General features: G+C 42.8%; 1 protein-coding gene across 3 annotated transcripts in view; it reads left to right on the top strand.

Annotated features, from left to right (window-relative positions):
- The first annotated feature begins 369 nt into the window (after window positions 1-369).
- The window catches only part of NHSL1 (NHS like 1), a 284707-nt gene continuing 269096 nt past the window's right edge, over window positions 370-15980 (top strand). For all 3 annotated transcript variants that reach the window (XM_090040332.1, XM_090040320.1, XM_090040311.1), the window contains exon 1: window positions 370-790. In XM_090040332.1, the coding sequence (XP_089896458.1) occupies window positions 469-790 (322 nt within the window). In that variant the 5' untranslated portion in view covers window positions 370-468. The remainder of the gene's footprint in view (window positions 791-15980) is intronic.

Here is a 15980-nt window from a genome sequence, read left to right as displayed (position 1 = left end):
GGCCCTCAAACCAGTCCAAGGAGCCTGCGGACACTGTCCAGTGATTCGAAACGTGAACAGACCGGGGGCCGGCAATGGCCGCGCAGCCCACAGGAGCCTGGGCAAGGTCTCCCCCATGACAGCGGCACTTCTTGGGACCCGCCGAGCCGGGCGGAGAGCGCGGCTGGGACAAGGAGGTTCATCCAATGTTGGTGCGGGCAGGAGGGCGCTGAGGCGATGAGAAGCCCGCCCAGCCGGGGCCGCAAGAGCCGAGGCAGGTGGGGGCCGCTCGGGCTGGCGCGCGCCCAGTTGCAGGAGCCACAGGTAGGCGGCGGCCTCCCTCCCCCTGCCTCCTCCTCCAGGTCGGCGCCGCCCCGCCCCGCCCCGCCGCACTTCCCGGGCTGCTTGGCCCGCGCGGCCAGGAGGCAGAGGCAGAGACGTCGGGTCGTGAGCGCCGCCCCAGCGCGCCCGGCCGGCCGGCCGGCGGGGATGCCTTTCCCGCTGCGCACCGTGGCGCCCCTGCGCCTCTGCCGCCTGGAGGAGCCCGGCGCGGGGGCCGGGGCCGCGGCCGGGACCGGGACCGCGGAAGGGGCGGCGGGGCCGCTGTTCGGCTGCCTGCAGCAGGTCAGCGCGCACGCCCTGGGCTCCGTGCTGTGGCAGCTCTCGGACCTGTCCCGCTGCGCCGGAGACATCTTCGGCGGGATCGCGGGGCAGGCGGACGCCCTGTGCCGCCGCGGCGCCCGGCTCCAGCGGCGCCTGCGGGCCCTGCAAGCGCTCGGCGCCCGCCTCGACCACCGCCGCCTGCCCGTCCGTGAGTGTCCCGGGGGCTCTGCCCTGTGTGTGCGTGTTGCGACCTCGGAGTCCTTCCCCCTCTTCCCCCCCCCCGCCCGGTTTTGTTTCCTTGTAACGTGCTCCAGCAGCTCCCCCAGCCTCTGCCTGCGTAGGAAACTTCAGCTAGCCTCGTTTTACAGCGCCCCTGCTCTCCCGGCCCGAGTTCAGAGGGACAGCACAACGTGGGTTTCGCGCTAAACTCCACATTTCCTTCCAGGAGTTTTTGCTTTTCTGGCTCCTGTACACGGCGCGGTTGGAATTTCCTGCCGGCTCAGGGCGGTGAGGTTTTCAGTGCACGGGGCTTATTCCCGTCTCGCAGCTTGTCGCCAAGATCGTTCGGTGAAAAGGGCAAGGATGCTGTAGGGTAAGGGACAGTGGCATCTGAGGGGCTGGCTTGTTAGCACTGCTAACCTGGCAGTCTCCAGCAAAAATGTAGTGCAGTCATTGGAAGAGTTTTCATTGACATCTTGTCTACCTTGCATATTGCATCAGCTCACCTCTGTCTGGTCAGCAGCATCTGTAATGCACGTGTGCCTCAATTAACATGTCAAACTGCATATATAATCAGTTCCCCCAGTACACATTGTCCATATCCTCTTTTCTCAGCTACATGCTTATTCTGACTTGATTTTCATTGATGTAAAGCTCTCCTATACGTTTGCCCCAAATTGTAGTTGCCTTTCTAACTTAACACAGAACCCAGTCTTCAAAACCTGGATCTTGTTCTGGGTGGTATGAAGCTAAAGTTCAACTTTTAGTCACTAGGTCAATCCACTGTGCAAAGTGACCTTGTAGCTAGCTACCTAACCAGGTACCTCTCATTTTCCCTGGCTGCAGGGTTTCTAAGGAGCAGAAAGATCTTGAGTAGGACTGTCAGAAAGTCAATTGGGTGTCCTTGGGAGTGGAAGGGTGAAGAAACCCTCTGAAACTCTTACAAGCCTTTATAATTCCTACAGAATTCAACTGAGGCAGGGAAAAGGAGTGCATCAAACCTTCTTGGATATCCTTTTTTTTTTAACCTTGGCAATCCAGAATCTAGTCCAAGGATCATTTCCCACCATCACACTAACTTTAATACAGCACATTAGAAAATACTCTGTCCCTAAAACACGTGTTTTTTAAGAACTGCAGATGGGCTTTATGTACTACAAGGCCAATGTAAATAGTATGGCTTATGTAAAAGCAAAACCAGTCTTCTATTTAAAAGAAAGAACACATGCTTCAAATCTGTTAGTTGTAGCTAGGGGTTAATGAAGAAAGTAAAAAAGGACTATTACAGACAGAACAGTAGATTTCTTGTGTGATATTAAGCTTTTACTTTTCTATGTACAGTTTCATGATGCTACTTACAACCTGAAGCTATCTCCTTGGACTAATTAGAAACACTTCTCTTCCTCCTTAGGACTTCCTCCTTATGGTGATTTCAAACCATAGAAAACTGGCCTGCTTCTTTATTGAGTATATTTGCACCACTGCATAGAGGCAGTAATGTAAAACAGGACTTGTTCATCCCAGTTAAAGGAGGTTAGGTCCTCTTCTTACACTGATTCAACACATTTACAGTGGAGGTTTTTATCAGCCTAGAGTTACATTTACTTATGTAAATAAACCTTTATTTTCACTCAGCTATCCAGTTACAATAGTATTACTTAGTCATCATTAAGCCAAATGGCATTTGTTTTATTTTTCTTTAATTTATTATAAATCAATTATTTCAGCTAATCCTAATTTGTCGTATGGTTTGTTTCAGTAATTTCCTTCTAATGTAACATTTTCATTGTAGTGTTGAAGTTTTCATAACTGTATGCAGTTTTCTTATTCACTTAAAAATGGTCATCTTGATAATTGATACCTCTCTAACGTCTTTAGAGTAAAGGTCTGGCTTTACTCAGTTTTTGGTTGTAACTGTCTGGGTCTAAGGCAGGGGTGGGCAATTATTTTGGGCAGAGGGCTGCTTACTGAGTTTTTGGCAAGCCATTAAGGGCTGTGTGACAGGCAGCCCAGGGCAGATGAGTATTAATTTTCTAAATTTTTTAGGGGCCCCGCAGGCCGGATAGAATGGCCTGGCGGGCCACATCTTGCCCACCCCGGTCTAAGGACATAGGCAGGCAAGGATCTTTGGGTAGATGTGATGTATTTTATTAGACCAACTGAGAAGTTGGAAAAGTTCTTTGTAAGCTTTGGGGTGCAATCACCCTTTTTATACCTTTCTTTTTACATTTTTCTTCCCCCCCCCCCTTTCTACCCTTTGTCTTCCTAATTTCCAGCTTTTTACTTTTTCACAAACAGCCTCTTTTTTACCTTGGAAAACTACAATACAGTACTACAGTACAGCCTCCCTTACTTTTGTTTTCCTAATTTTACCTATTTACATTCTCACTGAAATCCTATTACATGTAGCTTCTTTCATTCCTTGGAGTCTTAGAACTACACAGACTCCCTATGCCTGAAGAAGGGTGATTGCACCTGAAAGCTTGCAAAGAACTCTTTTCCAACTACTCAGTTGGTCTAATAAAATATATCACATCTACCCAAAGAACCTTGCCTGCCTAGCTTTACTCATCAGTTTTGCAAAAAGTTGGTATGGAATGGACTTGAAGTTAACCAACAGTGAATTTTATTTTTGTTTTAAAACCTTTTTTTTAATTAAGGGAGGGGGAATTGTAAAGCAATTTCTGTTAATTATTTGGGTCAACTGTGAACCATGAATAGTTGTTATTCAGACTAACCATTGTATCATGAAATGTATGTTAAACTCTATCTGTTGATTCTCTTGTCAGCAAGGTTTCTTCAAAGCATAGTCTTGCAAATAAGATGAATAACTAGCATCATTAATTCATCTATAATGTAAGCTGTCAAAGCTTGTCTGGAAGTTTAACCCTGTCACTGCCATTGGAGGAAATATCTGGGAAACAAAGAGTTGTTTATGCTTGCTTTGTTTTGTGAAACAATGACAAGATTCCCCCCGTTTCAGAAGATACTTACAGAAAAGAGACTTCATATAGGAAACTGTTGGCTGAAGGGGAGTAGTGAGGGAAACAGGATAGTGAATGAACAAAAATAGCTATTCTATATTCCCATTTCTTATAAAGTATGCTGCAGGACAAAATATGAATAACTGTAGCTGTTTTGGTAGGTAGGTTCATGAGAAATTTGTGCTTTTCAATAATGATTTTACAGTTGGTGGATTAAGTAACTGGTTTAATTTATGCATGATGTAGCTTTCAGCCCACTTTTTACTGGGACTAAGTTTCCATCATGCTGTAGATTGGCTGGGACCCATTTAGAAGTTTGCCAGCCTTTGTCCAGTTAGAGGGTGGTAAGGCCACTCCTTCCTGCCTGTTCTCTGTAGTGGGGAAAGTATTTGACTCTATGGAAAATGTAAGATGACTGTCCCAATGTAATATCAAATAACTTGATAATGAGAAGAACACAACTTTGCCCCTGAACATTTATAGGTCTGGCTTTTGGGTTCAGACCAGTCTTCTCCATCTTCTTGCAAACTGTCAAAAATGGTTTGTGTGTGAGAGTGAGAGACCCTGAGCACATTCATGTGCATATGCATAAAAGGGAGGGAGGGAGGAAACAGACATAAACTTCTTTGTCTTCAAATCCTGTTAGTTAGTTATTCTCTAAACAGGCATGGCTCATCTGATTATACAATGTACCCTACCTATAAATGAGTTCAAGGCCAGTATGTGCCTAGATGCTGCTATGACATCATGGACTTCTCTCTGGTAATAGAAACATGAATAAATGTGTCTTAATTTTTCAGTTAAGTCTTTCATATTTTCTACCTGTTAATATCTCTAATGGCTCATTTTGGAGAATGTGCTAATTAAGTTGTATCCTTTTTTGTGCTATAATTGTACAAGGACTTTTAGACCTTAGACCTGCCTTGAAGATGTTATGTATTCCAGCACGTCTCACATTTGTAACCCTTGAAACAGTGGAATTTTCTTATCTACCAAAACAGGATAGGCTGGATTTTTGTAATGCATTTCACTCAGAAGGCCCTTTTTCCAAGCGCTTAACACCTATTCTACATGCACTCCATCAACTTCCTTTTCAGTTCTGAGTGCACTGAAAGCTGTTGAAGGCAGGCTTTAGAGAGCCCCCTGTGACCTCAGAGATCACTTCTTTTCTCGTGTCCTACTGTGACAAGTGAGCCCTGTTACTGTGTCTTAGCTGTCTGCACCTGAAGCTACTTTCTGTCTTGAGCAGTAAAATACTATCCAGATGAATGCTGTGGTCTGTGGAACTCCCCTGTCTCCACTGAATTTAGGATCGTGTTGCAAGGCCTTTTGGTTTATTTAAGTATTTGGCAGAATGCTGTTTTTGGTAGAATACACTTTGATTTTTGTATTGTGAGCCGTACATTGCACAATGCGAAGAGCCATGAAGATGCAAGACATTTCTTGGGGACTGACTAATTAGGAGTTAATGGGCAAAGTGGCTGTTTAAAGACTAATGGTCTGAGGTGGTTTTAAGACTAGTGGTAAGACTACACGTTGCACACAGTAATGGAGCTTAGTTTGGATTGTGCTGAGCACTTCTAGAGCATTTAATTCCTAGCAAAAAGCCAAATTGGTTTATTTTCTTTTACCTTATTTTATTTTGTATTGCTCCCCAAGGTTTTCAGTGAACTTGCATACATTTTTTGTTTTTACTTCTTTATCTAAAACATAGTGATAGTAATATTTACCATAACAGTGGAACACAGCTTTTCTCATTTTCTGGGTATTGTGCAAAAATGTGGGGATCAGTATTTTGTAATGGGACTTCAAAGGAACTATTTAGTTGTGAAACTTCAAGAAGGGTTGAGAGAGACTGCAGGTACAACCTAGTTGCATGATTATCAGATGGCATAAATGCCAGTGTATTGAGTTCAGGAGCCTTCTAGTTTCTTTACTGATTCAGGGCCTGGCATTGTGAGATGCTGTATGCTCTCAGCTGCAGTGCTTTTCCCACCATGTGTGACATGGTCCAAGTGTGTCCTGTTTATATTTTAAATATGGTGGTGATGTAACTGTTTTGCTTTTCCCTTTAAATATAGACTAAACTATTGTTTAACTCTTAAAATTTAAAAGCCGTGCACATTAGTTCTTGGGTTATATAAATAATGATTGCTTGTTTATCAATTTAGACACATTTTGACGGACCAAGGAGACAAAGTTCTTAAATACTGAGTAATTTTATACCTGGTTAGAGGGGAGTCTGCTCACTTGGCTTTTTGGCTGAAGAACACAAACATGGGAAGACTGAAGCTCAACTCCAAAGCATTGATCACTCTCTCTAAAGAGGTCATTGTGGTTTGTGGATGGCAGGAGGAACCCTCTCTACTATTCTTCTTTTCAAAGGCGGCAGGTGTCTATGGCTAAAAACAGAGGTCAGGTTTATTCTGGGTCTGATTGTCCCTCCAAACAGTACTTTACACGCACAGACCCCCCTCATCCCCCATGGCATTTAACTTGAATTGGCTGCAGTTGTGGGCGGGGAGGGAGTTATCACAGCACTTCACTGGGATAACAGGCTTGTATTAATGTAGAGTTCCTGGATAAAAGGCTAAAAACAGTCATAGAGTGAAAACAGGCATTGCATTTCTGTAGGGACAAAGCCTTTTTATCCTGGGATCCTACAGAAGTCCATAGAAGCTCATTGTCCCACTTTAAGTACCAGTGAAGTGGCTAAGATAACACTCCTTTATTCCCCCCCCCCCAGCCTATTCAATTTGTGTTCAAGTAGCTAAGATAAAATTCCCCATTTGAGTTGAAAAGGACTGTCCTGCTTCTGTTTAGATGCAAGTCAAAGCCTGGGACAATCAGACCCCAGATAAAACCAATGTCTGCTTTTAGCTTATGTAAAAATCAGTGCTGTTCCCTTCTCTATGGAGCCAGTGATTCACAGAACTGTATTGCATGAGTCCTCTTCAGCCTCTCTCCCATTTATTTTATTTTTTTATTTATTTAAACTTTGAGGAGATGTTGGGAAGGAAATCCTGTTAAATGAGCCTTGATAAACTTTCTGGGTCAGCTATCTTAAAGCCTGCAATAGCAAGTGAAACTGATCATGAGAGTAGCTAGAAATGCTACTTTCTAACTACTGTTGTATTCTGAAGTCTTATCAGTCAGTTCTTGTAGGAAAGGCACGATGTCTAGAAAATGTATTATCTTGTGCATTCTAAATTGTTCATACAAAGTATATATTTATGCACAATTTTGTTTTCAAAATGCAAGTTTGCTAAAAAATCAGGAAGAGACAGAGAAGGACCTTGCTGTTTTTCTGTATAAGGAACTGTAGACTCCTAAGAACAATCCGGTTTATGCTTCATTTGCTCTTTTTTCAGGAAGTATTTTTCACTCTTTGTATGCAAGGCAGCACTGGTGTACACTTCCTGCTTTAGCTGAACAGGAAGCTTTATTCAGCTTTTTCCTAGGGAAATCTTTCCTCCACCCTCCCCCCAGCTATGGAACTGAACATTAAGACCGTGTCAGCAGTGGACAAAAGAATGATGGACTTACTTACAGACTGATTTATAGGTCTTACTGTAGCTTCTGGTGGGAAGGAAAATTGTATGAAATATCTGTCACCTAGTAACAATAAGTCTTACTGGATTTTAAGAGACTGCAAGGTGCAGTCTAGGAAATTTTATTTAGGGGAGATTCCCTTCTGGATCAATAGCTTCATTCAGGGCTGTCTGGGAACAGACTGTTCAGGTAAAATGCTCAGCAGATGGTAGTCTGGGGGCTGTAGGGCAACCTGAGGAAGTTCAGATGACATACAATAGTTTCTAGCAAAATTTCCCTAGAAACAGAGGATTAAGTAGGATGTTAATAAGTTTGTCTTTTACCTTAGTTGTATTTGTGCAGAATGCTTCTCAGGAGCCATTTAACCGTTTTTATATTTATTTGGTTCAAAACTAATTATCTGTGGAAATTCAACCTGACCCTGAAGAGATTTCATTTGAAACAAGAATAGGAAAAAAAGCTTGAGCTAAAAAAGATTTCCCATAGGCACGCTGGGCCAAGTCCCTGTCCTACAGAATGGCAGAACTCCAGTTTAATTCTGTTTGAGGATTTGGCTGTGTTGGAAGCAGGGACACTCTTTGGCTCATTTGGAGCTGCTTTTTATGCTGCTTAGGAATCTATTATATAGCATCTATGAACAGTTGGCCATCTTTTTAGATTTTGTGATTGATTAATAAGCACTTGTGACACTTTTCTAGAAAGATGGTTTTGAGGAGAGGTGGTTAATCAATATATTTAATTTAATTAGGAACCATACCTTAACTATTACTATATATTTTAGTATATAATGATGGTGGCTTCAGTGATCTCTTTTCATCACTGTTGGCACAATCTCAGTTTGGTTGCAAGGCTGTGGTCCTTTCTTCTAATAACATGAAAATCCTGCAGTTAAAACAGTTTTTTTTGGTGGTTGACCGTATTAACAAATATAAGCAGAAATGTAGCAACCTCACTGAGTGCCTGGGGTGGGGGACAGCACAGACAACTGCAGATGAAGCAGGGATATGGGGGTATGATTGGAGGAAGGATGTGGGTCTGGGGAAGGCAAGACTTACCTTCCCAAATTACTCCTGTGATGGGGATAGCAGCATCAGCAACTCCCTGGCCGAACTCTGTGAGCCAACCCTAGTGCCCTGTTTGTTTCCCCCCCACTCCGGATACATACATATTTGGTGCAGGGCAATGCCTGCTCTGGCAGAGGCTTCCCAGGGGGTCAGGAAGGCCAGAGCTGTGGAGGGCACCACTCTGCTTGCCCCATTAGTCCCCTGCCCCCCAGATGCACTGTCTGGCTCCTATGACCAGTGGCTGCCACTGCTGTGACAGACTCCTAGTGGAGTGGTAGGGTGGTTTCAGGGAGGGGGGTGCTGTAGGCTGTCATATTTCTGGCAATTTTGCTGTTCTCTTACCTTCCTCTGAAGGTTTTGGTGTCAGCCACTGTCAGAAAAAGAACCCTGGACTTTCTGGACCGTAGGCCTAGATTCAGTAGCCAATTTCTCTGTTTTAAAATCTTTCTTGCAGAAGAAACGGAAACTTCCCTTTCCTCTCATTGAACCAAAGGTAACGTAATGAAGGCATACATTTCACTACACAGCAGCTAGAATAGGTCATCTAGTTAATTTTTTTAAATAACATTGTTTAGTTAAATGTGAAATCAAAGATGCAAAATCTGCAGTATTTAAATTCTGTGAAACCAATGTGGATTACTGTGCAATGAGTAAAGCAAAGTACGTTTATATTTTCTGAGTTTTTTTTTGGTATTAACTAAACTGACTAAATTCCTTCCTCACATGTACAGTACAGGAATAGGGAGATCAAGAAATAATGTGTGATTTTTAAAAAAACGAGTGTTGAAATACTTGGCAGTTACACCATTAAAAGGCCAGGTTTCTTTTCTACTCCCTATGTAACCATCAGCAAGATGGGATCAAAGCTTGCCCTGCACTACCGTTGATGAGATCAAACCAGCGTGGTAATTAAAGTATTACTCATGGGTGTAGGCTGGGTTAGAATCCTGCTGATTGCATGTTGTCAGCCACATGCTGGTTAGGACTGTGGGGGGGGAAAGGCTGCAAACATACAGGTCAAACAGGTTGGCTAGTGTGGGTGGGCTTTGCTAGGGGCTTGTATGTTTTACTTGGGCAGGGCTTATTTTATTCATGAGACTTTTTTTCCTTGTGTTTCTGTATTATAATTTGCTACTAAGCTAAAATTAAGGGTTTTTTTTTTTTCTCTCCTGTAGTTTGTCTTGTCTGGAATGGACATCATGGCTGGTTTTCACAAGAGATTCACAGACATTTAGGGCTGGAAGGGACCTTGAAGACTGCTGGGGTCAAATAACCCCAGCAAGGTGTGTGTACAGTCTCCTTTTGAAGATCTCCAGGGTAGTTCTTGTAAGGGTTTTGGCTAATTGCTGTATGAAGACTTAACACCTGCTTAAGGTTCCAAAGTGGGATAAAATAACCTGCATAAAGTAGATATAATTGTCTGTGCAGAATTAGGTATTCCAGACTAGGGAAATGCTGAAAAGTAACTAGATAGATGAGCTCAAAGTATGGCTTTCCAAGTCAGGCTTGTACCTTACTGACAGTAGGGTTTGCTATATGACCACCAGTGCTATAGGGTTTGCTAGATAACTAGTCTATTTCCTAGGTTAGTGTACAACAGGGATGGGCAAAATGCGGCTTGCCAGGCCATTCAGTCCGACCTGTGGGGCCCCTAAAATATTTAGAAAATTTATATTCATCTGAACCTGGCTGCCTGTCATGTGGCCCTTAATGGCTTGCCAAAACTCAGTAGGTGGCCCTCCGCCCGAAATAATTGCCTGCCTCTGGTGTACAACCTGTGGGCTGGCCCAAGGAGGCCTGCAGGGCTGTGCCTGTGCCTGTGCCTGCACTGGGGCTTAGCAGCAAGAAACTGTGCTGGGGCTGGCAAACTAGAATCTGTGTCCATACCACTGCAGCTTCTCTCAGCAGCCACCCCCCTTGCCCAAGGCTACGGCATGGGCACAGCTTCCAGCTGCAGGGGGGCTGCACTGGGGCTAGGAGCTGGGAGATGTGCCTGCATGCCTCTCTGTATGTCGTCTGCCTCTTTGCTCTCCCTCCTTCACCCTCCTCAAGGCTGCAATAAGAGCACAGCCTCTTCACCCTCCTCAAGGCAGCAGCAGAGTTGCACCAGGACTGGGCTGGGTGTGTGAGGGTGTGGGCACAGGGATAAGTGGCAGGATCCAGAAACAGTTTCCAGTTGCCCCACCCTGGTGCAGTTCCCCTCCATTTGGGAGCTGGGCTCACACTGCAGCTGGGATGCAGGACCTGGGGAGCTAGGAGAAGCAGCAGTGGTACTGGTCCAGCTCCCAGGTGGCCCTGGCAGAGGCCCAGGGAATCGCTGCCCTCCTTGCTGATGCACCAAAGCCTGATGCACCAAAGGACAGTGTCTGACTGGGGCTGGGTTGTTTGGGCTCACTGCCTGAAAAAGGTTGCTGGGCCCCTGTCATAGATATATAAGGACTATAAATGAGGTACTTCACAAGAATTTATTTATTTAAAAAAATGAACTGGAAAGATGTTAGGCATATTCTGAATTCCCACCTGTACTCATGAAATCAAACTGCTATGAAGTCTGAGCCAGAGTTTCTTATAATAAGCTTCAGCTCTTAACAGCTCTCCTATAGTGTAGGGCTTGCAAAGGCCTGCTAATGAATGGCTACTAGTCTGTTAACTTGATTGGTTTTTCTTTCCCTCTCTTCCAGCTGATCCAAGAGCTGGCAACCATTACACTGCACTGATTATCAAATGTCCAAGAGTGTGTGTGCACACAGGAGCTAAACTGAAGCCAAATCTACTGAAAACTTTGCTTTGCACCAAAACCTCCTTCAAAAGTTTCTTTTGAGGACAAATCTATGTTGTTCTATTTCTTTTTTATGTATCATGGGCCTTTTTGTGTTTGCTGTATTGGCTTAAATCGATAAATCAAGAACAACTTCATTTATATAGATTAGAATAGTAACTATATAAGGAGGTCTGCTCTCCTTAATAGTTAAAGTGAAGAATGCATTTCAGTGTAGATTTGTTGTCCAGGATTGCCTTAACTTCTAAACTACATTGTATTTTAGTGCTGTGTTTGGATTATTTAAAAAAATGCTGTACTTCAATAGCAAACTCACTTGATTATAAATTAAAGCATAACATCTTGACAACTATTTCTTAGTGAATATATTTCAGTTGAGCTCATTTACCCATCTTTTATTTTATTGTTAGGTATATATAGACTTGGAAGGATTTTAGTTATTTTTTATGAGTAATGGAAGTAAGTAGCTCAATATTACTTATGATTGTAACATTTTTATTGATTTGATTTTTTTTCCCCCTGAGTTTCTTAGTACTGTGGATGACTCCTGATATCAGTGGGGGTGGTGGTGCTGAGTATATTTGAAGAATCAAGTTATTACAGTTTTGAGAAAATATATGGAAGTCTTGGCTGACTTGATCAATGACTTAATGAACATATAAGTAGAGAGACCAGAGATATTGAGAAATAGTTGTAATATTTCTTTTGGTTTGATTGAAATGAAAGCAGAAGTGTTCACTGGATGCCAGCAAATGACAAAATACCACTTTTTTTTAACTCTTTATTTTTTAAATAACTAAAATTTAAGCTATGGAAATCCTCATATCAGCTTTTGGGTGGAGGAGGAAGTAAATTGCTACCATTGGCCGATTTATATGTAATCATTCCCATGCTTGTTTTGCATTGGCTTGCTTTCTTGTTGGTTTGTTTAAATAAGAAAGCAAGTTTTGCTGCCCCATGGCAAGCAGACATCTGTCTCATGTTTTCTACTCTGGTTAGTTCTAGCTTTTAAGGCAACAGATGGAGTTCGTTTATAGGAAACTCAGCAGGACTTGAGGAGACTGTAGGCTATCTCTAGTGGCACCTTTTGTTCCTCTTGTGTAGGGGAAGAAAGATGCAGATCAATTCAGCAGTCATTCCCTTATACTATTACCTATAGTGATGATACTATCTGAATATATTTGAATACTTTGAAAATGTAGTTTCTTTAGGCATTAAAAATGAACCTAAATGTACAAGTAATCATAACCATGCACAAATGTAAAAGTAATCATAACTAATTTTTTTCAGCAAGGAATGGGAGCAAAATGTATTCCATTTTTCAGCAAGCTATTATGTTCAGTCTTTAATACAAAAGGGGTGTAGAAAAAGGAAGTGGTATCTTTCCCTATCCCCTAATATACTTTGAAATTATCATAGATATATCTGTCTTTATTCTCTCTCTATTCCTTTCTGTTTTTGTGTGAAGGTGATTGTGTCATGATCTAGTGTTTTTGATCCAATGGCACATGTGCCATAGAAAATGTTTCTCGGCAGAAAATTAATGTCTATTACTAGTTTCAAATTTGAATGTCACGGGGCAAAGTTAATTGATATTCTGATTACAAGCTTTTTGGATATTGTATTGTAGAAGGGCCTAGCACCTCTGGTTCTGCTAGGTACTGTAGAAACAGACTTAAAAATAATCCTTGCTTCGAAAACATTTTATCTTTAATATAAAAAAGATACATTAAGTGGGTTTTAAGAATGAGGAGGGGAGGAAAGGGGAAGTCTATATCCATTGCCTATCATAAGAGGTAAGTTACAAGGCTCAGTACTAATGAGAGGAGAGTGGGGAGGGTGGGAAATGTAAATACAAAGGACCCAGATTGGTGATGAACAAAATATAGGCAACGAAAACAGATTGAAGATAAGATACAGAAACTGGTATAGCAGTGAATCTTCACAGGACCAACACCCCTCATCCCTTTCTCAAGGTATAAGTCTCAAGCTAATAAGTACATACAAAACTTGTCAGGCAGGCTTTGACTGTAATGCCCACAGGGACTAGCAGGTGTGTCAGGAAGTTTGTCTCCAATCCAGGACAGTAAAGGCCCCGGACAGTAGTAGTATTAGTAAGTAAACATCAATCCTTTTGGATCATGGTATATGCATAAAGTCACCCAGACCTTCAACACATATGCCTAGGAAGTAGTATGGAGGAGTGGAGGCTACCCAGACCTACTGTGCCCCATGTTTCAGTGGTGGCTCCAGCTCTAGCACAGGGTATGTGATGAAAGCCAGCAGCCAGGGAGGTAGGGCCGTGGCACTGGCAATAGGTAACGCATCCCTCACTGGCCCTCCTGCTGCTGATCACCACTGTGCCCATTGGGGTCCAAGGGCCCTGGATTCTGTGGCTGGCCATGCCTCCCTTACTTCTGTTGGCCTCTGGACCAGAGAGAGCTGCTCTGTGGGCCAGATCTGGTGCATGGGCCATATGTTTGACACTTCTGCTTTATATCATTATGAAGTACTATCAAATTGCTCTTTAAGAATTTATTTATAGCTAGATGCAATAAGACTTAGTGGCCTGCAAGTTAAGCAGTGCAACACCTAACTTGTTAGATGCGTGCTACCTGAGTGGGATCCAGCCTGCAAACAGTTAGGTGCTTCACAATGGGATCCTCTTGGTATGTACAATGTGCAGGGAGACGCATAGGGGTATGCATGCAAGTCTATTCCAGTTTACAAGTAAGCTTTGTAGGAAGTGTGCACAGAAGTTTGAGTTATAGGTGGGTGGTTCTGAACGCTTGTGGTCCATGACCAACATTCCTTTTCCGCAGGTAGGTGCCTGCACCTATTCATCTAAAATGCAGCCAGATGAAGAGGTGGTGGTGGGAGTGGAACCTAATGTTACATAATACCTTAGTAGTACCATGAAACTGGGGAAACCACAACCTGAGGAAGTCTGTGTCTCTACACCTCTGCCTCCCAGAAGAGTGCCTAAGCATCAAGCTATCAGCACTGTCCACCACTCCAGTTAAGTGCAAGAGCCAAGGGACCAGAAAGAGAGTTTGAGAGAGCCTGACCATAGTGTTGTAAAAGGTAGTCATAGCTGATTTCCTCTTAAAACGCAGCTGGAAGATGAGGTGGTTCAGTGAGGCCTGGAACCTGAGTTTCACATTTCTTCTTCTTCCTCTGAGAACTTGGTTGTTGCTTCACTTGATTTCTGGATCTGGTGGGAACAGGTGCTTTGCTGTTCAGGCTAGGGCAGTTCTGGGCACATGGAAAGCTGCAACTGAAGTTGCCCTAGGGACATTCCAGGCTGACCAGGACTCACCTGATGAGTTTTAAGTGCCTCCAGGTTGAGAAGACTGCTGACCAGGTTTTTTATGAATTGCATCTGACTTGGGTGTCTAAAGGTCACTAAATCTTACTTGGAAAATGGTTCTTAAGACCTTTATAGGACCAGGTCCGTAGTACTGTCAATGTGCATAGTTAGCAAACTAAGCATAAGATACTCTTTGCTCCAAAGAGTTTGCAGTGTATAACATTGAGGGGATAAGACATGGGATGACTCTCCAGGTAAAGGATGGTTTGGAAAGAGCAGTGAAGAGACCACAATAGACAGGTTCATATAAGAAGGTTTTATAGGGCAATAGAGAGGGTTACTAGTGTAAAGGGAAGGGTACTACTCAAAATATAGGCTGGCATGTTGCTAAAGCATGTGCTTGTCCCATATCCATCACAGCGACATGGTGTCTGGGTGATGGTAATGAATACAGATGCCATCTACAATATTTATTACTTTCATTGCTCCCACTCATTGTTCTGTTTGTCTGTAATATTGTAATTTGTGATGTTACGTTGAATTCCCTCTGAAAAGTGTGCCACATGATATGGGGAGGGAATACTCCTCGTGACAATGTTTTTATGACCTCACTGCCCTAACAAAGCATGTTTTCTTTCTTCTTCCTTTCCTTGTTGCCCCACACAAAATACAGGAACTTTCCTTACTGATGATTCTAATTTCATACTTTGTTTGGTTTCTGAAACTTTATTTAAATCTGAAAGTGGCTACAAAAAGGTGGCAAAAGTCTCTGAACTGTTTTTATTTATGAATAATATATATTCTTATTTATACAGTGAGTTAATGTGTATTAGGAAAAAGCTATGTTTGAACTGATGTCAGTTTTTCTCTCTAAGTGTGCTCATACATACTTGATTCTGGACATGTGTACAAAAATGAATGAGTTGACAACAAAAAAGTCAAATAGATTGAATCCTAAAATCAGGTGATAGTATAGTTGTAATATAGCATCATTGTATCCGAGAGAAGCTGAAACTGACACTCCAGGAGTAACAAAGGGCTTGAAAGTTTTCTGAAATTGCAAAGTCAGATGAATAATAGTGGGCAAACCCTGTCAATTATAGGATCAGACAACATACTTTGATGCTTCCTCAGCTAACCAGTTCATTCCTTATCTTGCTTGAGTCTCAGTCCTTGAACCCCTACAATATCTGTCAGTCATGGGAAAGCAAAGATCCTCTGCTATCTAGTTGCACATAATACCAGTAGAGTCTCCTTGTGCCTGAAGAAGGGCATTTGTGCCTGAAGAAGGGCATTTGTACCCAAAAGCTTGCAAAGAACATTTTTTTTCCAGCTACTTAGTTGGTCTAATAAAAGATACCATGTCTACCCAAAGAACCTTGCCTATCTAGGATTTCTGACAGACAGAGCTGTGTGCTGTTTATATAGATAAACACAGTAGCCACTCCGGTAGCCACAAACAAACATGCTTTGTAATCTTTTTAGGGCAA

Source organism: Crocodylus siamensis, chromosome 1, assembly GCF_052110815.1.
Source record: "Crocodylus siamensis isolate JL-2025a chromosome 1, ASM5211081v1, whole genome shotgun sequence".
In the NCBI taxonomy this organism is placed as follows: Eukaryota; Metazoa; Chordata; order Crocodylia; family Crocodylidae; genus Crocodylus; species Crocodylus siamensis.
Note: the sequence above shows the minus strand (reverse complement) of the source record. Positions and strands in the feature narration are given on the sequence as shown.